The sequence below is a fragment of the Ammodytes marinus genome (genome assembly GCF_949987685.1).
Source record: "Ammodytes marinus genome assembly, chromosome: 22".
NCBI classification, from domain to species: domain Eukaryota; kingdom Metazoa; phylum Chordata; class Actinopteri; order Uranoscopiformes; family Ammodytidae; genus Ammodytes; species Ammodytes marinus.
Genome location: NC_137226.1, coordinates 10,405,220 through 10,431,074, shown reverse-complemented (window position 1 = coordinate 10,431,074; position 25,855 = coordinate 10,405,220). Strand labels below are relative to the sequence as shown.

The 25,855-nt window shown below is 42.2% G+C and overlaps 2 protein-coding genes across 3 annotated transcripts in view; both read right to left on the bottom strand.

Annotated features, from left to right (window-relative positions):
- Positions 1-20,743, bottom strand: part of LOC307268506 (ELKS/Rab6-interacting/CAST family member 1-like) — a 125,965-nt gene extending 105,222 nt beyond the window's left edge. For both annotated transcript variants that reach the window (XM_080051165.1, XM_080051166.1), the window contains exons 1-4: positions 20,518-20,743; positions 10,116-10,974; positions 9,176-9,253; positions 8,802-8,957 (exon numbers count right to left, since the gene is read on the bottom strand). In XM_080051165.1, the coding sequence (XP_079907291.1) occupies positions 8,802-8,957; positions 9,176-9,253; positions 10,116-10,601 (720 nt within the window). In that variant the 5' untranslated portion in view covers positions 10,602-10,974; positions 20,518-20,743. The remainder of the gene's footprint in view (positions 1-8,801; positions 8,958-9,175; positions 9,254-10,115; positions 10,975-20,517) is intronic.
- Positions 20,744-23,806: 3,063 nt separating this feature from the next.
- LOC307268764 (E3 ubiquitin-protein ligase TRIM39-like) lies at positions 23,807-25,654 on the bottom strand (the record flags this gene model as incomplete). The annotated part of the gene is made up of 1 exon (XM_080051510.1): positions 23,807-25,654. The coding sequence occupies one exon, from the start codon at positions 25,652-25,654 to the stop codon at positions 23,807-23,809; it is 1,848 nt and encodes a 615-aa protein (XP_079907636.1).
- Between the last annotated feature and the right edge of the window lie 201 nt (positions 25,655-25,855).

Sequence of the window (25,855 nt, the reverse complement as noted above, 5' to 3'; positions counted from 1 at the left end):
CAGTTATTTCCTTCCTAACTGCTGCCTTCTGTCGTTCTTTGATGACGCTTGTAATGCTCCGAAATGAAACTATTTATTTTTTCTACTTTCGCTGTTATTCTGTCAATTTCTACTTCAGAGAAGTTCCTCCTCTGTGCCGTAATGCGCGTATCCATGTCGTAAAACCTCTGGGCGAGGCCTCTAAACTGAGAAAATATAGGGGCGTGATACGATTGTTTTCAGCCGCCGCATTTATCAATAATGGCCTGGCGTACGCTGAGATTGGCGAGATACGACTGATTGATAAATCCCACGCGACACCTGGCGTAGGGAGGTATTTGCGCCAGAATCTGCACCAGTTTCCACTCAAGTTTGATAAATGAGGGCCACTCAAACTCAGAACTGCCCAGTTTGGCTTTGCCCCCTCCAGTGCTGACTGTGGAGCAGCCTGTATATAAATGGAAAACTCTACTCTACTGGTCACAATCTGATGAAACGATCGACTCAAGATTACCTGTGTGTCTCTATCTGGAGGAAAAATAAACATCCTCACTATATATTTTAGCAAGGTGAATAAGTAGATGAATTACTCAATAAAAGACAAGGCCTTTAAGTTTACAGTTAAAGGTTTGTGGACTTCTCAACTCTGGTCTTACTTTCGTAGTTTTGGACATCCTTTTTAACTGTAATAAGAACACTGTACTTTCAAGATAATTGCTAAGAATTGGGGACATGAGATTGCAAAAATATCACACAATTATACAGGCTGTAGGCCAATCCTCTAGCAATAACAGTAAACAGTAACAATATGTGTATAGTATATTAGAGTATAACACAAAGGAAGAAATCAGTACCCTAACTCTGGTTTTCATGCTGTTTACACTAACATTAATCACAACTTGTGTATCTCCTCATCTCAGCTCACTTCAACTCCAAATAAAGTGGGTTAAATAATCTGGTTTAACTGCTGGCCTGTTTAAAACATGCAAAACATCCAATCAGCTGTCTGTATCTTTTGCACTGTTGGACCTTGAGTCAGATGTCAGTGATTGCGTGTACAATGTACAATGTCACCATAACAAACAACTAGAAAAATAAGATCCAAGTGGTAACAAACTGGTATTTTTCCCCTACAGTGAGGATATTTTTTCGGTAGTCACAAACATACTCTCCTCAGATGTTGGATAAGACCTGAGCAGCAAACACACAAACCTATTTGTTTAATAACCAGGTCCGCTGATTCACCCAATAACAGTGGAAAGACGGCAGAGACTGAAGAGCTGTAGATCTGAAGTTAGTTGAGAAGCGTGACTCCAGAGGAATGCACACAATGTTTGCAGAATCCCTTGCGAGTGTGTCCGAGAGATTTACATCCCAGTTCCACCTACCAAACTCTGTGATCTTCACATACAGTACAAAAAACTACTCAACTCAGTTGTACAACGATGACTAAATTGTGATCTCTGAATTCCATTCCATTCCCCGGGACTCTGAGCTCACCTTTTGTGGTTATATGATGCAGATTAATGGTTTATAGATATGGAAATAAGCATAACTACTAAATGGCTATTAATAACAAGAAATTATGTAATCAGTGCAATAATAACTAATTCGTAAAATGTCCCCTCCGCTTTCTCCTCGGTTTAAATCTCCATTGTTTTTTTGTATCTGTTCATCCACCTCCCTTTTTCTCCAGCCACCTCTCCCCTTTTGTCATAAACAGCCATCACTCTTTCCATTCCTCTACATTGCATCTGCTGTTTTCAGCTCAACTCGTCCATGCCATCCATTCATCTCTCCTCCCTCCTTCTTCCTGGCACTAGTCCCCCTAGCGTTCCAGTTTGATCTATCCTCCTTATCCACTCTCCTAATTTCCTCCGTCTTCCGGTCTACGTTTTACACATCTTTACATCTCAATCCATCTCCGTGATCCATCCCCGCCCCCCTTCTCCCTTTCTCTTGAATCTATGAGGGTATATACAGTTTGCCAGGCGAAGCACTTTTTGCAGCCAGCTGGCATAGAAATTAGAAACTCTTGCTGGCAACATTTTTTTTTTCTGTATAGTAAATGGAAAATCTCACACTGGAAATGCTTGGCACCATTAATTTCCATTGGATTCAAACTAATCTGAACCCATAAGGACATCATTCTTCACTAAGTCAGCACACAAAGTGCATTTACAGTACAGTATCATGCAGTACTACCTTTTGTCTTTCATTCAGTGGCTATAGTTAAATCGTTCTTTAGTTCGCAGGGGAATAAAATATCTCATGTAGATGCGCCAACAGCTACGCACTAAAGCGTTAAGCATTTCCAGGTTAAAGATCAGACTTCTGTGGCAGCATCCATTCACACAGTCGCCCAAGGGCATGACTTACTGCCATGTTCATCGAGTGGAAAATACTCTCAAGTGCCGGTCTGTGTCTCCTTCTCTATGTCTATCTCCATCTCTATGTCTCATCTCGACCTGAGGGCAAGGGGCAGCCCAGGTGTAACAGGGAACTGTGTTCAAGTTAGGGGTGTGCACGGTTACACGTGTACACGTTTGTAAATCATAACCGTTTAGGAAAAATCAATAAACGAAAACCGTTCTTTTTTTTCAAATGTTCTTTTTTTCAAAGTTTTTAATTATGTTCTGGAGACACGCATTTATTGATTTTACCTCACTAATAAAGTCATTGGGGATGATAAAAGGTAGTCTGCCGAATCTGTCTGTCCCTCGGCGAGTGTGTGTGTGTGTGTGTGTGTGTGAATGAGTGTGTGTATCGGCGCACACACTCACATACGGGGGGAGTCGCCGTGCTGGGGCTCGTCTCACAGCCACGGAAGAGAGATGAAAGATAACCTAAATATTAAAGTTACCCGGTTGACGTGAACTACGCTCGTAAGTAGCCCGAACTTTATAACACCTGTTCAACCTGCATACACGTGGACATGTAGAAATCGTAGAAATGTGCGATAGGCTATATTAATCAGGAAATTAATGAAGCGCGATAATGACGGCGCACATGACAGCCAGGCGAACGTGTGTATGTGTGTGCCATGGACCTATTATAAGAGGTTTGTAAACCATAGAAAGTATATAAAAACGAGCGTGGTTCATGTCAACTGTGTGTTTACAGGCGAACGAACGCGTATGTGTGTGTGCACGCGCGCCTACAAGACGACGGGCGCACGAGGACAATGACGTCACGGTTAACCGTGTACACGAAAAAAAATCTGTTGTGTACACGGTTAGACATTTTTGTAAACGTTCACACCCCTAGTTCAAGTACCTGTTTGGATTAACCCTCACACACACACACACACACACACACACACACACACAAACACACACACACACACACACAGACCTTTTGCCCACTGGCCTCAGTAGCTTGTACGTTTTCCACTTAATTCTACCAAATTGCATACAATGCATACAATACATGAACAAATAGTCCTCACTCAGCCAATACAATATGATCTAACTGAACTGGCATCAGTCTAAAAGAATACCTTCAAACTAACTGAAAAAATAACTCATTGTGATGGATGCAGGAGAAATGTTTTCTCCCTATGGCAGACAAACAAACACACACACACACACACACACACACACACCTCTTTTCCTAACCAGCACCTAGAGTATTGGGTTTAATAATTAAAGAGAATAAAAACAGTGCAGCAGTAAAAGTACCACAACCAATGGCTGCTGCTCTTTTTCCATCACACAAACTCAACCTGAGGTATGACATCATACCTTTCTGTTCACATGAAATGCATGCAAATTTGTTGCAAGCAAACTCAAACATACAGGCTTAATAAAAATAGAAAATAATGGCTGCAGTACAAAGCAATATACATGCATGTGTGTCTGTGTAAATGTGCATACCATAATTATACACGCAAATACATATACAGTACATCATTTTAAACATGCAGGCAACTGTGCAAATTGCGCCCCCCCGCAGACATACACACACACTTGTGTATACAAAAAGCCCAATTGTCCTGACACAAACACGCAAGGACACAGATTCCCTCCTGGTACAGTGCTCCTTCTGTCTCTATCCCAAACCAACACACACAAAAACACTGCTGGCAACCCGCTTCAACTAAAATATGCATATGTGCCAACTCATGCAGGCTCACACAGATGTAACTTACAAACTCATACAAACACTCATGTGCAGTCTCAAACACAGCCTAAACATGGATGAGGGTGCTGACAAAAGCTTGTCACGACACAATCAACCCCCTTTATTCAAACACGTACACCATCTTCCTTTCCCCCTCTCTCTCTCTCTATCTCTCTCTCTCTCTCTCTCTCTCTCACACACACACACACACACCCTCCCCCTCCCACAGTCACACACACATGCTGGTGCTGCTGACGTCACATGACTGGCCTGGAGTACAGTGGAGGATGATGGATAGAATCTAGCAGCCCCAGAAACAGACAGACAGAGTGGTTATTGTTCAGCTGGTATAACAGTGCCAGGACAAACCTTGTAGAAAAGAGAAGCACCCTGCACTAAACGCAATAGTTATTCCTTAAAAAAAATATATATATCAATCATCAATATGTATATAATATTAATGACACCTTAATCTGATAATAATGTTTACATTTTAGACAAAGAATGATTAGCAAGGTGTCACTTTAAGCATTAAACTCTTCTAGAGTAGAGCACGGTTACAGAATGGAAACTGTGGTGCAAACCCTGGAAGTCATGGTTACAATCATGAATGCTAACTGCTGCTTGCCTACTGCCTGCGGGTGTATATTTATGTACTGCAAACTGACTGCAAAAAAACCTGTTAGGAGTGCAGAATGTAGAAGAAAAGCGATAGAAAGAGGCCAAAGGTGCGTGTCTGTCTTTTTCTGTAAGAAAGAAAGAAAGAAACTAGGACGGACAGAAAGAAGCAAAGCTTTCCTTTGGCATTCCACACATTCCATCATCTTTTTCTTTTTTTCTTTTGCAAGAAACATTATACTTACCTGCTGTGATCAAAGAGGTGGAAGAAATTGGGTGGACACGCTACCGCTACCAAACACACACACACACACACACACACACACACACACACACACACACACACACACACACACACACACACACACACACACACACACACACACACACACACACACACACACACACACACACACACACACACACACACACACACACACACACACACACACACACACACACACACACACACACACACACACACACAAAACCTAAGCAACCAAAAGTGACAAAGGAGACAAACAACAGTGACTGCAGTATTAGGATAAATACAGCGGGCATTCCGTGTTCAGATCAATTGAACTGGTGGAGCAGGGAGTGTGTCCCTTCTATTGAATTAATATCTGTGGCAAAAGCTGCTCCACAGGCCCAGATGGACAGCTATAGGAGAAGGAATGGAAAAGAGGGACAGGGGGCCGTGAAAGAGAGGGAGTTCCAAAGTGGGAGTGAAATGCTGAGAGAGAGAAGAAGTGAGACAAGTGAGAAAGAGATGGAGAGTGCTGTGGCAATAAGTAGAAGGTCTAGATCAAATTTCTGTGTGTGAAAGGTGTTGGCTGGCAGTGACTAGCACAGACACAACTCTAGCTCGATGTAGCCATTAAATATATTTCAGCTCAATGTTTTGGTCCTATCTGCCCACACTTTTACTGTCTTGGTACGTTCTAATGGCTCTCTCGACATTTCTTTTAGCCACAGCGGGAGGCTCTTTGCAAAAAAAAAAAAAACTCAAGTCAGCAACCAACTGGTCAACATAATATATATATCCAAGCAGCTAAGGAGACATATACACTCAACAAAAATATAAACGCAACACTTTTGTTTTTGCTCCCATTTTTCATGAGATGGACTTAAAGATCTAAAATTCATTCCAGATACACAATTGTACCATTTCTCTCAAACATTGTTCACAAATCTGTCTAAATGTGTGATAGTGAGCACTTCTGCTTTGCTGAGATAATCCATCCCACCTCACAGGTGTGCCACATCAAGATGCTGATCTGACATCATGATTAGTGCACAGGTGTGCCTTAGACTGTCCACAATAAAAGGCCACTCTGAAATGTGCATTTTTTTTGCTTTATTGGGGGTCTGGGGACTCAGAACCAGTCAGTATCTGGTGTGACCACCATTTGCCTCATGCAGTGCAACACATCTTCTTCGCATAGAGTTTATCAGATTGTCAATTGTGGCCTGTGGAATGTTGGTCCACTCCTCTTCAATGGCTGTGCGAAGTTGCTGGAGACGGCTTATGGTGGAGAAATGAACATTCAATGCTCGAGCAACAGATCTGGTTGACATTCCTGCTGTCAGCATGCCAATTGCACGCTCCCTCAATGCTTGTGGCATCTGTGGCATTTTGCTGTGAGACAAAACTGCACATTTCAGGGTGGCCTTTTATTGTGGACAGTCTAAGGCACACCTGTGCACTAATCATGATGTCAGATCAGCATCTTGATGTGGCACACCTGTGAGGTGGGATGGATTATCTCAGCAAAGCAGAAGTGCTCACTATCACACATTTAGACAGATTTGTGAACAATGTTTGAGAGAAATGGTACAATTGTGTATCTGGAATGAATTTTAGATCTTTAAATCCATCTCATGAAAAATGGGAGCAAAAACAAAAGTGTTGCGTTTATATTTTTGTTGAGTGTAGTTCCCTATAAGTTGTTGTGGGACAAACATAGGGCAAGGAGGGGAGTGAATATTGAACCTTTATTTTGTTAAAAGTTGTTTATTGGCTGTTCTGCTGCCACCTAATGGCCAAAAAGTCATTAATGCAGCTTTAATGATAAGCTTTTTTTTAAAGAAATATCCAATGTAGAAATGTCTTCACCTTGTCTTTTTTGTAGGTAATATATTTACAAGACTAAAAGAAAAGCTGCAAATCCTCAGATTTGTAGTGCTGCAGCCAGAAATGACATGTTTGTTTAATTAAAATAAATACATTAAATTAATAAATAATCAATTGGCATAACCATTGTTGACTCTTTCAGACTATCGAGTCATCACAGCAAACAAATCATACAAATATGAATCAGAATGTGTAATGAGCAACAAGACATTTAGAAGTTAGTCAACTTTGTAGATGATTATACCCGTGACCTGTGCCCAAAGGGTAAAAACATTAGATTAGGAATGCCTGTTACTCTGGTTTTGAATCTTTTGCCGACACATTGTCAGAATGGGAAAGGAAGTGAGTCATGCAGAGGGAGCCCAGACGGTGAGAGAGGAAGAGATAAAGAGCAGAGGCGTGCGGAAGAGAGAGGTAAAGATAGTCGACCGGGCACGAGGGAGGAGGTGAATAAATGAGGAAAGAAGGAGGGAGGAGGAAGGATGGAGGGTGGAGATGAGATGTGCATTCCTCAGCAAGGGCGGCGACCCGGCGTGCATGTGCATGTGTGCCATGCGAGTGCCTGTGCGCACATATCCCAGAACTACTGGGGAGGAAACTTAATTCGATTTTTAACATGAAAATGATGGCGAAGACAGAGAGAGACGAGGGAAGGTAGGAGGGAGGGAGGGAGGGAGGGAGGGAGGGAGGAAAGCGAGAGCTGACTCACCATGTGGTGACAGAAATAGAAGAAGAGAAGGAGAATGAGTAGGGAGGGAGGGAAAAAACGTGACAGTTGATGGAGGAAAGCCAGAGAAGAACAGAAGAAGGGGGAGAAGCTGAAGAGAAGTTGACGGGATAGCGAAAGCAGGGAGCGAAAAGGACGCCTCAGGTTAAAATGGTGCGATTTGTTTGGAGGAAAAGGAAAGTAATGAAAGTGAATGACATTAACAAACATTAGAGAGAAGAAAATATTCTCATATGTTTCAGCATGTGGATTCACTGAACCAGAACGGCACACACACACACCTAAAGAGGAGTTTGTGTATAGTAGATGAAGGCAACAAAGGACTTTCTAGTGGTGGAAGAAGGCCAAATACATAATAGATTGATCAGCTTGTCATCTGTTCCCTTTGTTCTTTATTCACACACGGCATCACTTTGAATAAGTGTGCGCACGGAAGACAGACTTAGGGATTTATAGATGCACACACACACACACACACACCAAACTGGTTGTGAATTCTCTTAAGAGGGATTTAATATCTGGGGATGTATTTTTCACAACCTTAAATCCTTTCCTACACACACACACACACACACACACACACACACACACACACACACACACACACAGACACACACAAAATCACACACATACCGAGAGGTAAGAGCAAGAGTTAATGACCCAAATCTAAATGTGATTATTTTTCTTACATTTAAGAACTGAAAGGGAGCGTGGACCGAGTGTTTTTCCGCACTGGTTTCAGGATGACAGCGTGTGAGTTAAATGAGTCACTGTGAGTGAGGCAGCGAGCGACAGTGAGTGTGAGTGTGTATGTGTGCAAGTCATCTCTTGTATAATATCCCCGGCCTCCTGCCAGACTTTGCTGCGTCTCGGTCTCTTCCAGATGGCTTCCGAAGCAAACAGACAGCTGGGAGTCCCGCGACCAGGCAGCCCACTTCTTACAACAGCGAGACATATCCGGGGTATGTCAGGGTATCAGGCAAAAAAAATATCATGGTATGAAGACAAAACTGAGGTGAACTACAGTACTATACCATAGGCTTGACTCAGTTTGGCATGGAAAATCTATAGGTCCTGGACTTGCCGCAGTGACATTGAATTGAACCCGGGATATCGTTGTTGTTGTTGACATAATCTCCTTCTATCTAATTTGTTACTGGGATTTGAGCAAAGGCAAAGACAGAAACACACACACACATACAGACACACTGTTTTTCCTACCTGTGTTTCCTCCTGCACCACTCGGTACTGTTCCTTCCACACGCCCATCTTTGTGGCTTCGTCCTTCCTCATTGCCCTCTCTTTCTTCAGCTCAGGACTCCAGAACGTCTTAATGGAGTTCATAGAGGAACTCAACTTGGACTCTTTAGCCTCCAGCTTGGATCAACACATGAGAAAATAGATAAATGTTCGATTGTATTGATTGGGACATCACAAATCCTTGATTACATAAGAGATTTCACCTTGAATCTTAATATTACTATACTATATTATTAAGTTGTTTATGTTTTTCAATATAGCTACAGGATAGCAAACAAACTGCCTAATAAGATATCATACATTGTATATTTTCAGAGAGGTGTGTGTGTCCTTACCTCCCTGCGTAGAAGTTCATTCTCTCTCAGCACTTCTCTTAACTGTGACTGTAGGTCCGACATCGCGCCGTCTCTCACCTGGTAACGTACACAAACACACACAATATTGTACCAAGATATTATTTTGCAAGACACTACATTTCGAGATGGGGAAAAGGGTCAACCATAAAATTAATCTGGACATCATAATATCGATGAATTAAAAAATGATATATACTGTATCTTGGATGAATTATTTAAGCAGCAGTGTCTTCTTAGGATTTGAAAAAGCGTATATTAGGTATTCCTCTAATTCTTGCAAACAGAGTGTTATGCGAGTGAAATGGAAGAATAGGTTTAAACTTGAAACTTTTATAGACGATTGAAATGATCAACATTATAAAACAGAAAGTCCAGCTTTGCAGTAATAGCAATTTTCAGAATAATTGAGAAAAGCTTGTGGAGGAAATTGTTAGGAGAGACATAGAAAGGATTTTCGATTAGGAAGAGATGAGCTTTCAGGTTATGACTAATAATGCAGAGGGAGTGTGAGGTCAGACCTTAGTCTATTTAAACATAAGGAATACCCACACAGCTCTCTCTAGTCAAAGTAAAATAATAAGTTTTAAAAAGTTAGCTAGATGTAGTGTAATGACCAGGACGACTAAAATCCCCTCATGCACTGAACAGTGTGATAAGTTGTTTGTTTGTGGAGTGTAAATAATGTCATCTTTTATCTTTTCATGTTTACTTCACAGTCCACACTTTTTCACTCAAAAGGTCAGACAAAGATAATGGACACGGACACCCTAAATCAATTTTACAAAAAAAAAAAATGTTTGTCCTGGAATACTTTGACATTTTTGGGGAAAAAAATACTTGTTTTCCTTTGTACCTAGAGCTATGCTGGCTTCAAGGTTGCAGCAATAAAATAAGCAAAAACACTGCGACGATGCCTTACCTGTCTCATGGAGTGGGGCACGGTAGCCGCCTGTGGTTGGTGGTTTTGCATTTCGCCCCCGAATGCTATGGAGTCGCTGTGCATGCCTCCTCCTCCTCCAGTGTTTATATTAGGACTGCTGCCCATGATGGCCGCCCTGATGCCATAGGGGACCCTGGCTCCGGCCCTGCCCAGGGTCATGGTGCTTTTGGGCAGGGAGGGGTTGAGCCCACTGCCCAGGCTGCCTATGCCGATCGGGTCATCGGTTGAGTCGGTGAAGTACATGGGGCCTGCTGTAGCGTAGGCTGCGTTTAGAGACTGTATATTCTCCATGGACAGGGTTTTGCCAGAGCCCGTCAGTCCACCGCTGGAGCTGCTGCTGCTGTTTCGCCGGTGTGCCAGACGCGGGGAGCGAGGGAGACGCGGGGAGCGACCGGGACTCCCAGACCCGTTCCCATTGGATCCCACCACATCCAGCTTTGAGACCGAACGGGAGCTACCGTACATGGTTAAGAGAATATGGCTGCGTATTTCTGTAGTGACGAAAGAGTGTCCTTGGTTCAAATGAATGGATCAGGTGGTTCAAAAAGACATGCTCCCAAACTCAAATTCAGTAAAAGCTACAAAAAGTAAGATGGATGAAAAATATCTGGAATCCTAAATCTAACAGCTGAAAACACAACCTCCAGTCAGTGTTCTACAGTTGTGCTTCTTGACTTCTTGAAGTATCCTGATGCAGAGTTGACATAGCTGTGATTAGGGCATTCACACAAGCCTTATACTGTAATCGATGGGCTTTGTTTGAAAGCAGTAATCAATAGAGCATTCCTTGAGATAATGGAGGAAAGTTAATCCACAAGGCCGGGGATGATGGGATCACCTAAAAAGAAAGGGAGAGAGAGACCAGGACTTTATTGATCAGTGCAGCAAAGATACACTTAACTTAAATAGTACTCAAAGGAATACACTGGGTTTTTAACACGTTATGGATCTGATGAACTTTTAAGCAATAACAGACTGGTTTAATGTCTTTGTTTACATTGTTTACTTTGTGCACTGCTTTAGGGCCAAGAGGGCAGCCAAACGATCCATTACATGATCGATTAACACAGTAAGTGAGAGATATGTAAGGCTGATACGCTCAGTCCAAAAGCTACGGTCAAAACTTGGGCCCACAGGCACGAGCATCACCCCATGTGTCGGTTCATATGATCACAAAGGCTGCTTTGTCTCTCCGCCACCCATTCCACCTTCTTCTAAAGATCCTAACCCCTCCGGTCATCACAACAGAGTCGTAATAAACTGGCTGATAGCAGATAAGGTTCAATCAGCTGATTTAGTATTCATAAAGGCTAATCATTTGTGTGCCTGCGGTATGAATCATATGCACTTAAATAGAATAATATTTTTTTGCTCAATTAAATCTTATTTTTCAGTTTGTATTCCTATGCCTATCTGTCTTGTCCTCTTAATCATACACTGGATAGACATTGTATGGGCTACATTAATAATTGGATAGATAGCAGATGCTTCACATATAAACTGCTACGTTTTACATAAAGCAGAAAATAGTATGAAATCGTGTTTTGTTATGTTTTTAGAGCCATTTAATATTTTTTGTATGTTTGATAAAATAAGTAACAAAACTGATGAGGTCAAAGAAAATGAACACAGCTTCACTCCTTTCTGCAAACTATATTAGAAAGGGTTCTGGAACGTTGGAAATGCTCTGATCTCCCACGACCCCTGAACAGCCCACCATAGGCACGTTTTGTTCAAAATGAGTTCAAAATAGTGTGGTATTCAAAAAGTGTAGGCTCTGACTGAAAAACTTTGGTGTTTATTAAATTGAGATATTTAGACAATGTTTACAAAATGTATCCTTATATTCAACCTTAGGATTAACCCCATGGCATCAGGTGGTGTGTCAGATATACAGCAAGTAAACAAACAAGGGCCATTTGGGTCAACAGTGATCATTGGGTCATTGGGGTTTCCTTGGAGACTGTGATGTCCTCTCCGGTCAGTGGACACATGACCCATTGGACACACACACTGGCCATCTGATCCACACTCTCCCCTTACGAGAATGACCGAAAGTGAACTACGCTGCTTCAGAAAGAGCCAGCAGCAGCACACAAAAGAATGAAAACTTCCCTAATATTTTTTTCTCTGTCTTGTTTCTTATGTCTAACACATGATTCTGGTTAGAGCGCAGAAATATTCCCCGCCCCTCTAGAGACTGCAGCTCTGACCTCAAAAACTGCTGACTAATGTTTGTCCATAATGTTAGCAATCTAGGAATTTAAGCTGTTGCCTTTACTCTGGTGCTTTGGTTCAATGATAACAAAAAGTCTGGACCAATTCTCAGTAATGCACAATACGACATAAGGCATGCTGCAGATATTGTTAACGGGGTGAAATTCCTAACAAAAGTTAAACATACACATAAATGTTAGATGGGGGCCACAGAATTTGTTTTAATATGGAGGAGAAGATTTGAAACTAGTAGTTTGCTTGTAAAGTATGGCAGAGACATCTGTTGTAGAGCAGGTTGTCTGAAATATCGTTCCCTCCGCATGTGGCTCCTTGCAAATGACTAACTACAAAAGGTAACATTTCATTTTTTAGTCTGAAGACTGTGCAGCCCTTTAGTCGACCCGTACTTCAGGCCGCGACCCGGGCCTTTAGCAGCCCTTGAAGTAGTTCAATTCCAAACTTGCGTTCTGCTGGCCGGGGAGATGTCACCAACAACCATTCACTTACAACCGCACACACTCAAATGCAATCAGGGACCATCTGCTGGATCTTCCCCCAAGGCTAAATACACACCTGGACAGAAACAGACCAGGACCCTGCCTCTAGCACAGGCAAGCACACACACACACACTAATATACAGCAGTGTTTCCCCCAGCGCTTTATAGTTAAGGCGGCCGCCTTAGCAAAACCGGCCCCCCGCCTTGACTACTGACCGACCAAAAAAAAAAAAAAAATTAAATCTTTATTTTTTTTATTTTTAGTGCTGCACAATTAATGTACTAGCAAGCGCGATGTGTGATTTTTCATGGTCAGAAATGCGCGAAAGGCCGTGATTTGCGGTAAATAAATGTGCACATATGTCTCCAAGCGTTTCTCTCTGCTCAGACTATCAGCTGCTCTGTGTCGGGGGCTCTGCGCGCGCGACCGTCCCGCGCTGCGCGCGACTACGGCATGTACGCGGGAAACGAGCAGCAGCAAACCGACATTTAACCTGTGGCGATAATAAACACAGTGCGGTTCTATGGGGATATTTAGCTGAACAGAAAGAAGTGCTCTGCAAAGCTAGACTAGTTTAAAACTCCACATCACCGTGGCAACACAACTTATCGGCTCATACAGCGCAGAGAAAAGTCTGATACATGCATGAGAGTGATGGCCCAGGCACCTTTCAGTAAGTTTACAGAAGTGCACACTGTAACTGTCTTTGAAATGCCTTTAGTCATTTTAAGGGGAAAACACTTTGTATTATTTCAATAATTGAATTATTTTTCAAACAGCATGCTTGTGTAGCCATACAAGATTTATTTTTCTGAATTTTAAATGCTGCTTTATTTTTATGTTTTAAATTTGGAAATACATGTTCCAAAACAACCAATAACCTCTGTATTTAAAAAGAAATCAAGCAAGTAGGCTAATAATAACCATATATGAATTAATCGCATCACAGTATGCCTATTGTCCACAATAATCTCACAACAGCCCCCCATCCAAAAAGGAACTTTAAAAAGCACTTTGATACACATGTTAAGTGTATGGTCCATTATTTGTATTTAGTGTGTCTGCATGGTATTGCACCAAAACAGTAGAACTTTTCTTTAATTGTATTTTGTACCGTCTGCATGTTTGCACAAAATGTGCACATAGCAAACAAAATTGCACAACTGTAAGGTCAGTGTCATTCAAATAAACAGAACCATTTCTTTAGGGCGCATTGGCATCTTTGAGCAAAATACCCCCAAAATTTTCGCCGCGGCGCTTTGCGCGGCTTGACAGTGACCACCTTGACTAAGACATTTCCTGGGGGAAACACTGTACAGTATGTGCCTTCATGCAAACGGCATGCACACAGACAAAAAACTGTACACTTGTGCAGATTTACGCACAACTATATTAATCCACGCACAAATCAAAGGTAAATAGATGACACATTGACAGATGCACATCAGCTCAGTGGCCGTGAGTATAATAACACACACACACGTGAATCTAATGCTTCATTTGAGGCTAAATAAGTGTGTGTGTGTGTGTTTGTGCATGCGTGTGTTTGTTCAGGGCTTTCCTCCTCCCCTCTGAATCTGCTGACCTGTAGATAATGCTTATGCCCATAATAACCTAATTTTCCCTATAGTGCAATAAGGGTTGCATATGTCTGGCCTCTCTTGTATCCTTTATTTAAGCATTTATTCACACACACACACACACACACACACACACACACACACACACACACACACACACACACACACACACACACACACACACACACACACACACACACACACACACACACACACACACACACACACACACACACACAGCTATTTTTACAGCCATGACCTGCCTATTCTCTTATAGGGTGAGTGAGTGGTTGAAGGATAAAGAAACTCACTCTGATTGGTTGTAGAAAGGACCACTCACTTTCTTCACTCATATTTAACCAGCGGGGAACCACAAGCCTTATTTTAATTCAGTGAAGACAATGTATTTTCCTGGTTCACTGCAAGAGTCTCAAATAGGTACAGGACAATAAATACACATATCCCAGCACTGTACACCCTTGGACAGGTCACCAATCTATTACACTATGCTAAAACACACACACTTTTTTCTTTTTTTATTGGCTTGAAAACCTCATGGAAACGACAACACACACCATGTTGTGTTTTCTTCAGTTCAAGTCTAAGGGTCACATCACATGAATAAACCACCAGATCCTCCGTTTAAGGATTTATTTGTGGTAATTTTAGGAAATAATAGCCTGGAGCTTACAATTTCAAATGAAAGTGCCGCTCTGGCAAGCATATTTATACATCTCCCCTTTCAACTGGATTCCACGAAAAAATTTGAAAACAAAAAAATGCCAGCGGCACTTGAAACGGGCACACAGGCAAACACACCTGACAAGATTGAGAAAACACAAGCATATGACCATCCAAGACCCATCTGTGTGGCGGATTACCATCGCTCATTCTTTCACACATTCTTACAAGTTACAAATGTGAAAAGGCAGTGGGGCGCAGCCATAACAAAACATCTGTTCAACACTCCCAACACTGACTGAGAGTCCATAAAAGTTCACTCTTGACCTTTGAAACAGTAGTCTAAATCAGCAGATGGAGTTTGCTGCAAGTGAAAGCCCTTAAGAAAGTGTACAAGCCAATGTAAAGTTCTGTCAGACAACAATATAGGTAAACCAGAAAATATTCACATCAGAGAAGATGGATTTGGGGATTATATGCCATTTCTGTCATGTCTTGAACATTTATCATTCTAATCATTAATCATTTTATAATATTATGCATAATCTGACAGTCTGACCTCTGCATCTATATAATTGCAATTTCAGGTTAGTTGCCTTTTATCACAGGCTGTTACTGTACATATCCAACAACAAAGATGCCCGTACTACTACCAACCACAGAAGCTTCTGGACCAGATCCTGGAGCAGGCCCAGGAGTGAACCTGAGAACCAAAATATCCTCAGCCCCTTAATGTCCACACAACACTCTACAGGAAACACCAGTGTACACACACACACACGCAGTTGTCTTGGGCCTCATAAAATCCTAGAATATCACACTAGGCTACCAATAAGAGTCTCTGGAGTTGAATGCCAAGAACTGTACTTGTAGCCTACTTGTAGATAACCAGCACAGCAGTCATTTTCAAAACATAGCTTAAGATAAAGAAGCAACTCAAAACTTGACGTTGACATATCATCACCTTTTTAATGCATTATGGAGAATTTGTAAGCAAACAGATGCTCATTTAAATGGAGCCACATTAGCATTTATTTGGAGACGTGTTTGTGCCCACCTGCTGAGTTTAAGTCCAATGTTCACTCTCCTTTCTGCTCTGTTTTTGGTCTTTACCAACTCCTGAGGGAAACTTTTGGATCAAAAAAATAGTCGCTTACTTTTTTTCTCTTTGGTGATGGGCTGGAAGACTACAGTGGGTTTTCTAGAGTGAAAACAGTACCACGAATGATACAACACCATAAAACTGTTGTTGACCGGAAAACCAAAACAATGAGCTAAAAAAACTATAAAGGAGCGGCACAGCCGGGCAATGATTATCTGTGGCTTTCTCTTTACAAGCAAACCCCTTTCACAAGTATTCATGTGATCCATTGTCAGTATGAAAATATGATAGTGGCTTCAGATCAACATAATCTTTAACAATGCAACTGTCACTATAGAGTTTATGATAGAGCCAAGCAGAAATGAGGCGCAGGCTACTTAAATGTGGAGTCAGCGATGTTGGAGAACGCGTAGTGAAAAAACATTTTATCAGTGAATATCTCCTCACAATCCGCTACCTGTCCATACTGTGTGTGAGCTGAAAAATCCAGTGTTAATACACTGAAAAGGCTCTGTAAAGGGCATGTTGCTATAGCTACGGTGGCCCCCTTTGCTTACATACCCGTTTACAGAGCCTACACACCAGATTTTTCTTTATCAGCACGCCGCACACACAGTAGGAACAGATAGCCGATCGTGAGGAGATATTCACTGATTAGGAGAAAAAGTGATTTTGTCAACAAACATTCTCCAGAATTGCTGACTCCAGCTTTAATGTGAGAGAGATTAGTGTCTGATGTAAATGCCTACACCTGTTTATTCCTCATCATTTCATTTCACACCGTTCGCTCCCTTCCTTTGGTTCCTCGACTCTCCCTATGGTCTCCCTGATGCTTTCACTTCCTCTCTCTCTCCCTTTCTCCATCAGCATTCCTGAAGGTGTTCCGCATGTTCTATTTATGTGACACACCACCACATCCATCTGTCACATTGCACAATGCAACACACACACACACACACACACACACACACACACACACACACACTTAGGCGACTGGTGTTTCAGCGTGGGGGGTTAGATAGAAGTTTGTCCGTGGCCCCGGGGATCAGGGGGCTCATAAAAACACATCATACTCATCTTGAATATTACTATTCTCCATTACTCTGTGTTCCTGTCAGGCTGGTATAGTGATGTGATGGGGCTGGATGGGACTACCTGCTGCTGTCTGGGGAATGGATACACACACATCCAACTGATAGTCAACTCCACAACCCAGCTGAAGAGGAGAGCCCAACTTGCTCTGCACCTCATTTGTCTGAAGATTTTAGAAACTAACCCGCCCGTTCACAGTATTCAGATTTTTGTTTTTTAACCCTCACAAATTATTTAGCAAGAGCATTCGTAACATTACCTCACTGAAAAACCAGGTTGCAATTTTCGGGAAGAGGGAAAAGGGGTGAGATGAAATAGTATTACTTCATACTAGTCAATAAACGTGAAGGAATTAACCTTAAGAATTTCTATAAAGAGTTAATTGAGAGTAAGTTATTCGCTAAGTGAGACCAATAAGACACATTTATCAAGATACTTAATCCTACTTAGAGCAACTCTCAAGTGATCACATAATTATTCATATGTGTGCGCTGAGCAAGAATGGCCCAGGAATAGATTTTCTTTTAGGCCTACATTTAACAAGGGGTATGTTTTTTTTTAAGCAAAACCCTTTAAAAGATGCTAATGTTATTAATTTGAAATCCTTAAATCTCCAGTTCCCCTTACCATGTTAAATCCACAGCAATCTAATATATCTATAATTCGTGAATATACAAATAGGGAAATGGTATTGAGAATTTGGCTGAAATTGAAAGAAAATCAAAACCAACCTGCATGGAGCAGGAAAGAAATCCTGCTCATTAATACATGAGGGAAAATGCAAAGTAGGATTTAGTGCCATAATTATAGGTGCATGCAATGAAGACGCACGGAAATAATACAATGAATTCCTGCATTAACTGCGTTATTTGCATGGCTGATCTTGTACAATCACTCCAAAGCATGCATGTCAAAACAAGGCGTGTGCTCTACTCCGTTACGGTACTGTTAAATATTTCAACCAGATTCATGTGTATATTTCATTTAGAAATAAATCACTATTCTAACAATTGATTTTTTTTGTGTGTGTTTTTCAGCACCTTTCTAACAAGGATAAACATATTTTAAACCTGCACAGACAGGATATTGGAATAGACTAAAACTGCACGGGAGTTTCTTATCAATTAACTGAGCGGTCCCAATTACGCTTGGGACAAAATATTAGGCAGAGGATGTCTGGGCGAGATACAGCTTTTTGGCTCACACCGGAGTGAATGCGCTCCTTGTAACTTCACACTGTGCCACCAGTTCCTATCAGTGATAAGGCCATATCATATGGTTGAGACTCTTGGAAAGCACAACACTGATAAGAGACGGATAGCATCAGCTCCAGTCTATTGTGCACCACAGGAAATTAATCCGAGATGCAGGCCAGGCAAACAGAACGTGCATACAATCAAAAGGTTCATACACACACACACACACACAGAAATACATCTATGTCACGCACATGCAAACACACACCACGCCCACTTATTTAATCTTTGGTTGCTGCTGCCTACGTAATAAACGTGGAAAAACGCACTGTTGAGACTACTTGACAATCAGCACAGAGGCAGGGAGGCACAAAAACTAATTTGGGAGTGTGTAGTAGTTAATGAAAGAGAAAGTGAGAGAGTGGAACTCCCCCAGGCACATCCTGTAAAAAGGGAATTTGCTCGTACATTCAAGTTGCCAAGTCAAATAAAGATGACAGGACTTGAGAAGGTGACCCAAAAGCGCCCCAGAGAATTTGCCTATCTATCTATCTATCTATCTATCTATCTATCTATCTATCTATCTATCCATCTATCTATCCATCTATCTATCTATCTGTCTGAGATGAAAGTAATGAATCTTTACCCTGGCAAAGAGATAACATAACTTGAATAAATACATAACAAACAAGGTCTTGTGATAAAGGTGAGGACGGGCAAGCATTAGAAAGAGCTACAGTGTTTTTCATGTTGCTGCCGAGTATCAAGACCTTGAGGCAAAAGTTGTTGTTGTTTTTTACTTCTGATGTTGAGCCCGGAGACAAAGGAGTCAGAAGGCTCTCAAGCTGTGCACAAAGGTTCATTAGAAATCAAAGAAAGGTTCAAAGAACTGAGCCTACGTTTACCCAAACTTTGCCATTAGGTGTGCAGATCCATTTAAAAATGCCCAGTGTGTGTTTACAGTAACCTCAGTGTGGAAGGAAGCGGCTCAGTTCCCTGACTTGGTGTTCCCGGAGGAGGGGCGGTGCAAATAAATATTGCTGTGGGGCGGAACATAGAGGAAATCACGGCGTACCCTGCAAAACTAACGCAGATTTCAAGATTACACCAACACATCACATCGGAAAGGCTACACGTGACGTTTTTTTACACACATCGATTTTGTTTTTGCAATGATGTCGTTGCCCATGTCGTAGCCGATACGTGTTGCTTGAGCTTGTCTCGCTGGAGTGGCTTCCTGTGCGGTGGCTGTCAGTTGGCAAGACGTGCGGCTATGGCAGCATTAAAAAAAACTATTTTAGTGGAAAAAGATTACTAAAATGGGATAGGCCTATGTATTGCTAGAAAATAAACTTGCACCACCCGCACAATTAGCACACGAGATAAACCCACTTGAAAGTACAACATGGTCGCTTAACTGGCGCTGTAGGAAGATGATAACAATGATGTGGCTGTGACAAACTAAAAGGCTGTCAGCAGCACTTGTGCCGTCTGCAACACAGTGAGCAGCTTGATAATCGCATTTGGAAGACGAGACATTGTGTTATTAGCATGTTATGCAGGGGGAAGCTTCGGGCCACACCGCTTCAATTGGGTTATTGGACAAAACGAGAGGAAATGGTTGTTAAATGGGCTCGTGCAAAAAAAAATAACAGAATGTAGCCTATCATAATGAGAGTCTGGCCAGAGCACGTATCAAGTCCTCCAGTCGAAACGTAACATATAGCCTACAGTAGGTCTAAAGAGCTGACCTGGAACCGCTGCATCTCAAAGCGGGCATCAAATTTTAATCATGTTAGCCTAGTGCTGGTGTTCCCTTTATCCCACAAAGGTGACTGCTACGAGTCGCACACAAGAAGACAAGAACATACGTGAGGTTGACCGAGAAGTGGCCAACACGTCTACAGCACACACAAACAAATAGGCTAGCACGCGCACTATACGTGGGCCTGTGTATTAAACATGTGTCCACGCGCACATTCCGACACACTGCCAGCTAAGTTCCAGTACTCACTGCGGCTGTGTTTACGTTGCTGCCCTCGGTTGTGAAATAATGCTCCGTGTGAGAAAGGCCAGTCACATATCCTCCTCAGCTATTCTGCTGCTGTCAAGCCTGTAAGTGACGACCTGCGGCGTAATAGACGGTCAGTCGAGGTGAAATGCTTTCTTCTCAACCGTATCGTAGCTGTCTCTCGGTCTGCTGTCTATCTTCTCCGTCTGTCTTTCCCTCCTTTCCCGTCTCTGCCAGCTCTTCCACTGGTGGCTTCCCCGCTACTGCTCCGGCGCTCCCGTGACGTCACCACGGTGGAGCGCGCGCCCCCGACACGTGCCCCCAGTCTCTCCCGTCTCTCCCAGCCATAGTATAATAAAGCTCCCATCTGAGTCGCGTGCATGATAATCCAGAATTATCAAGGGCACAATACGAATAAAATGTTACCTTTCATATCAATATAAGATAACAGTACCCACACAGTCTAGGCCTCTTCCTCATTTTGTCTTTTTTGTAGGGCTATATAAATCCAGCTCGGGTTGAATTATTAATTAGATCCTTTCTTGTTATAGCACACTGTAAAATATAGGCCTATAGCATTCGACATATGATTACATTTCAAGCACGTAGGCTATAAGCAAAATGTAGCCTACTTTTTGTATCAATAGTAAAATGACTCATTACCTCTTGTGACTTTTATACCACCTTTGCATAATTCTTAATTGATTATTTCTGAAGGATTAATGTGTAAGCAGCATTTCACTACTTTCGTTGTTGGTGATAATTTTTGACTATAGACTAGGCTACTCATTAATTTATAACAATAATTCCAAAACTCAATGAATTGTGAAATAAGTATATGTGTCAAATAACTAATAAAAAGTACAATATTTCCTGAAATGGAATTATATAGAGGAATGCAATGGATATACTAAATTTAAAATAAATCTAAAATAATACATTAGGCATTACATTATTTGAGTAAATTCACTGCACATAGCAAGTCCTGGCCAGGAAGTCTTATTTAAATTGTATCTTTGGGAGAGTCAGGACCCTTTACGACAACGCAACATGGGTGCTTTTCAGTAACTTTACTTTTAGGTGACATGTTCATAGGAACTCTTAACTCATTTGTTTAGTTAACCTAAAAGGTGATTATTTGGCAATTGTTTCAAAACAGAATGGCCAGGAAGTTCAATGAGAAAAGCCATAGACCCTTTTTCACAGCAGACATTTTCTTCAAATGTGTGTAACATTAACATAATCAATAGCTGAATCGAATGGCAATAATTCCTGGAACAGAGCCATCATCCATGTTTGGTTGAAATTTCCTCTCAGTCATATACTGTAGTTAAACAAAGTAATCAGTGTGATTTCTGTCTGATTTGGATTGTCTTCTCTCTGAGAATATCTCTCAATCATTTATCATCTTATATTCCGTATTCACAGTAATGGATCGTGATAGATTTCATCACATCATGATAAATTTAACAGTGGGGTTATTCTGCCACTAGGAGGAGATGATGACAGCAGTTAGATTCAAACTGGGTTCCTCAATCGACTAACGCTAGTGATGTTTGCATCAGTAGAAGCTGTTCAGTATAAAACCCCTCAAATGTAAATATCATAGCCTTGACTGATATTGAACCACAAATCACACACTCTGAGTTTGATTTGTAATGTTAAGTTTATTATTAAATTATTTATGCTTGTTAATTCATATCTTTACTTTTGCAGAAAACGCCTCTCATCTTTCTAGAGCGATGCTTATCAATCTCTCTGCGTCCTATGGCATGTTCACTCTTCAGACCCGATCTTGGTTTGATGAGTGAATGACCTACATACAGTATATGTGGCATATTTGATAGCAGGTCATGCAGGCCTCCCAGCTTACTTTCTCTGCCCGTTTCTCTCTCTCTCTCTAACACACAACCACACAATTACACATTATCATCCTAAAGACATCTTTCCAACAAGACAATGACCTAAAACACACACACACACACACACACACACACACACACACACACACACACACACACACACACACACACACACACACACACACACACACACACACACACACAAAAACACACACACACACAGTGTCCCAGTTCCCAGGGCGCCAGTCAGTCAGACAGCAGAGGTATAAATAGTCTGCTGGCTAAAGTTCCCCTTGAGAGAGACACACTAAGTGGTGGACCAGCGCTCCCTTCTGAAGCTCTCTGCTAACTTGATCAGTGAAAACTTTCAGCTTGGAGGCCTGTGTATTTTATCATTGCAAAATAAAAGGTTGACAAAAGACACTGCCCATTAGCAAGGCACTTGACACCCCAATATAGCTCAATGTAAGATGAGGGGGAAAAAAAAGAAAAAGGTCTGAGAGGCAAAAGTTGAAGTAGTGTACTTTTATGAAGCAGTATTAACATATCAGTTGCAAACTATACGTCCATAACCAAAACACCGGTTTTGAAGCTCATTTATCAGGTCTCTCTTTGCTAAGCATGCCAGATGGATGTCTGAGCCTTCAGAAAGATAATGTACATGGACCAAACAGTGGTCAGTGATCAAAACATAATTTAACACATAAATATATGATTCTAATTCAATTAAGTCAATGGCGAACAAAATTAATAAAAAAACAAATGGCTAGAAAAAGTAGGTAATAATGATATGTGCTGAATGAAGACATCTGTAAGCCACATTAAAACATTTAAGTTGTTTGTTTCGTTACAACCAACAGATCAAGACCAACATATGTTTTAGGTTACTATCATATACTATTGAGAAAACACGCAAATACTCACATTTGAGAAGCTAGAAACAGGTATTCATATGGCATATCTGCATTATAAATAATTGAACAATGAAACGATTATCAAAATGATCAGACGTTTGTTTTCTGTAGATTGACAAATCTTTTCTACAATGAAAAATATTTATCCAAAGCATTTTGAAGGTCCTCCTTCAGTAGTCCTTGAGGAACTGACTACAACAGTGATTAAACAATGGGGCCATCTTCTGGCCAGATGAAGGTATTGCAACATGTATCAATTTTGTATAATTGATTGATTACCTTTTTACTTGTTTGAAAAGAACCAAGTAGCTTACAGGTGATTGATCAAGCCTGTTCCATTGAGCTCTAGTCTGACGTTTTTTTTGCTACTCTGTTTATGTTACTCTTATTTCATCTCTGCTGCAAGAAACATCTATTCCGATAATGTGTGTGCCCCAAAGAGAGCTGAGATCTGACATGACAAAGCTTTTTGGTGCACAAGTCACACATTAATTTCCCCTGATGTCATGCGGCACCTTAAGTTGCGTGGGCCACAGGAGTGATTTGGAGTACGTTGTTTGAGTCATCTCCAAACACGCCAAAAATAGGGTAGAGCTTTGGCCTGCTGTGTACAGAAGTGCCAGCCACGGAATAGACAAAAGCTTTAAGGCCTGACGTGGTCTCGATGAAGGGACATCCTGAGTAGGTGTAGATCAGAGTCCTGTTCTCCACGTCGTAGAAGGAGACCTGTCCCATCTCGTAATCCACAAACACGCCGACTGTCTGGGGCCTTTCCCTCAGTTGCAGGGGGTGGAGGTTATTATGTCTACCAGTGAAATACACATCTTGGAATTGTTCGGTATGTTTAAGTAATGTCCAGCCTCCCAGCTCAGGGGTAGGTAAGCCAAACATCTCCCTTTTAATGGACTCTTTGACCACTCCCACGAGCCAGCCTGTACTACCTCTGACATGAACCTCGTAGTAGAACCTGCCTGAAGAGAACCCATCTCTCCCGAGCACTAAGGGTTGAAATTCAAATTTTCTCCCGAACAAGGCGGTGAGAAATTGTCGGCTTTGAAGGAATCGGAGTTGTTTGCCATCCTCTGACACCGTTAGAAGTGAATTGGCCGTGTAGGCGTCCAGAGTCACATCCACCGCATCGCACTGCTGGATCATCATGAGCTTGTCCTGAGGCGGGCTCCACACTTCTCTAATGAACTCATTCCTCATGGCGCTTTTGGCCACATCGAGCTGTCCTACAGCCACGCAGCCATCGGACAACCGCACCTCGTGAATGAGCATCTGCATCTCATTGTTGAGCGTCTTCTCCATCTCAGCCACTGCTTTTTTCACCGTTCCCACGTGACTCTGTGGTTTGATGTCAAAGGGCTCCAGGGTAAACGGAGGGGTGAAGTGTGACAGTGGGTCTATTAGGTCCTCAGTGTGGGCAGGGGAATAGAGGGATGGACAGCCCTGCAGAAGGCTGAGGTGGTCCTCTGTTTGTAGGAGGTTCTCCATTTTGGATCGTCTTCTCCTCAACTCGCCGGCTTCTCGCTCCAGCTTTGTCACTTGGTCTCCAGCCCGCTTCTCCGCTGCTTTCTGCTTCTCCCGGATCAGCTCCGTCAGCTCGGCCTGGCTCCTTAGCAGAGAGGCCACCAGAGCGGTGAAAACCTCAGCAATGTCTGCTATCTCTTTCTCTAATTCTCTCTTGCTCTGTTCCACTGATTTTTGGATTTCCTTGATGCTCCTGGATTTGGCGTTTTCTATCATTTTTATCTCTGTGGTCACACTGTGGAGCTGGGCTTTCCTCTCTCTGAACGCTTTCTCCAGCGGGACGGGGCTATGCGTTGCGTGGTCGTCCTTCAAGCACACCAAACAAACACACTTCTGTTCCACGCGACAGAAGAGCTCGAACATCTTGTTGTGCTTCTTGCAAACCCTGTCTTCAAGGTTTGACACGGGGTGGACCAGCTGGTGTTTCTTGAGGTTGGAGAATCTCCGGTGAGGCTCCAGATGAGGCCGGCAGTATGAGGCCAAACACACCAGGCACGTCTTCTGGGCTTTGAGCTTTGGTCCTAGGCAGATGTCACAAGGCACCTCCCCTGGTGTGGCAAGGGTGTCCTCTTCTTCACCCATCACCCCCATGTTGCCGAAATGCTCCACCATATCTCTGAACTCTGTGTTGACCATTAGCTCCGGTCTATTGCGGAACTCCCTCTTGCAGAGTGGACACTGTGTCTGGTGACTGCTGTCCCAGTACCCCGTGATACACGTCTTGCAGTAGTTGTGTCCGCACGGAGTGGTGACAGGCTCAGAGAACGGATGCACACATATTGAACACAGGAGCTGCTCTTCACATGGGAGGCTGCTGCCGGCTGAGGCCATGTCTATAGACAAGAGGAGAGCATTTGGAGATAATGATTTTCAATTTCAAACCCCCCCAAAATGTATAATTTAAAATGGTAACTGACATTTTTGACTACCATTTCTGTGTCAAGGAAGTGTTTAAGATTATTGTAACCCTTGTCAATTTGACACCTGCCTTTTGTAGCTTATATAATTCAACACAATACGCAGGTCAGAACA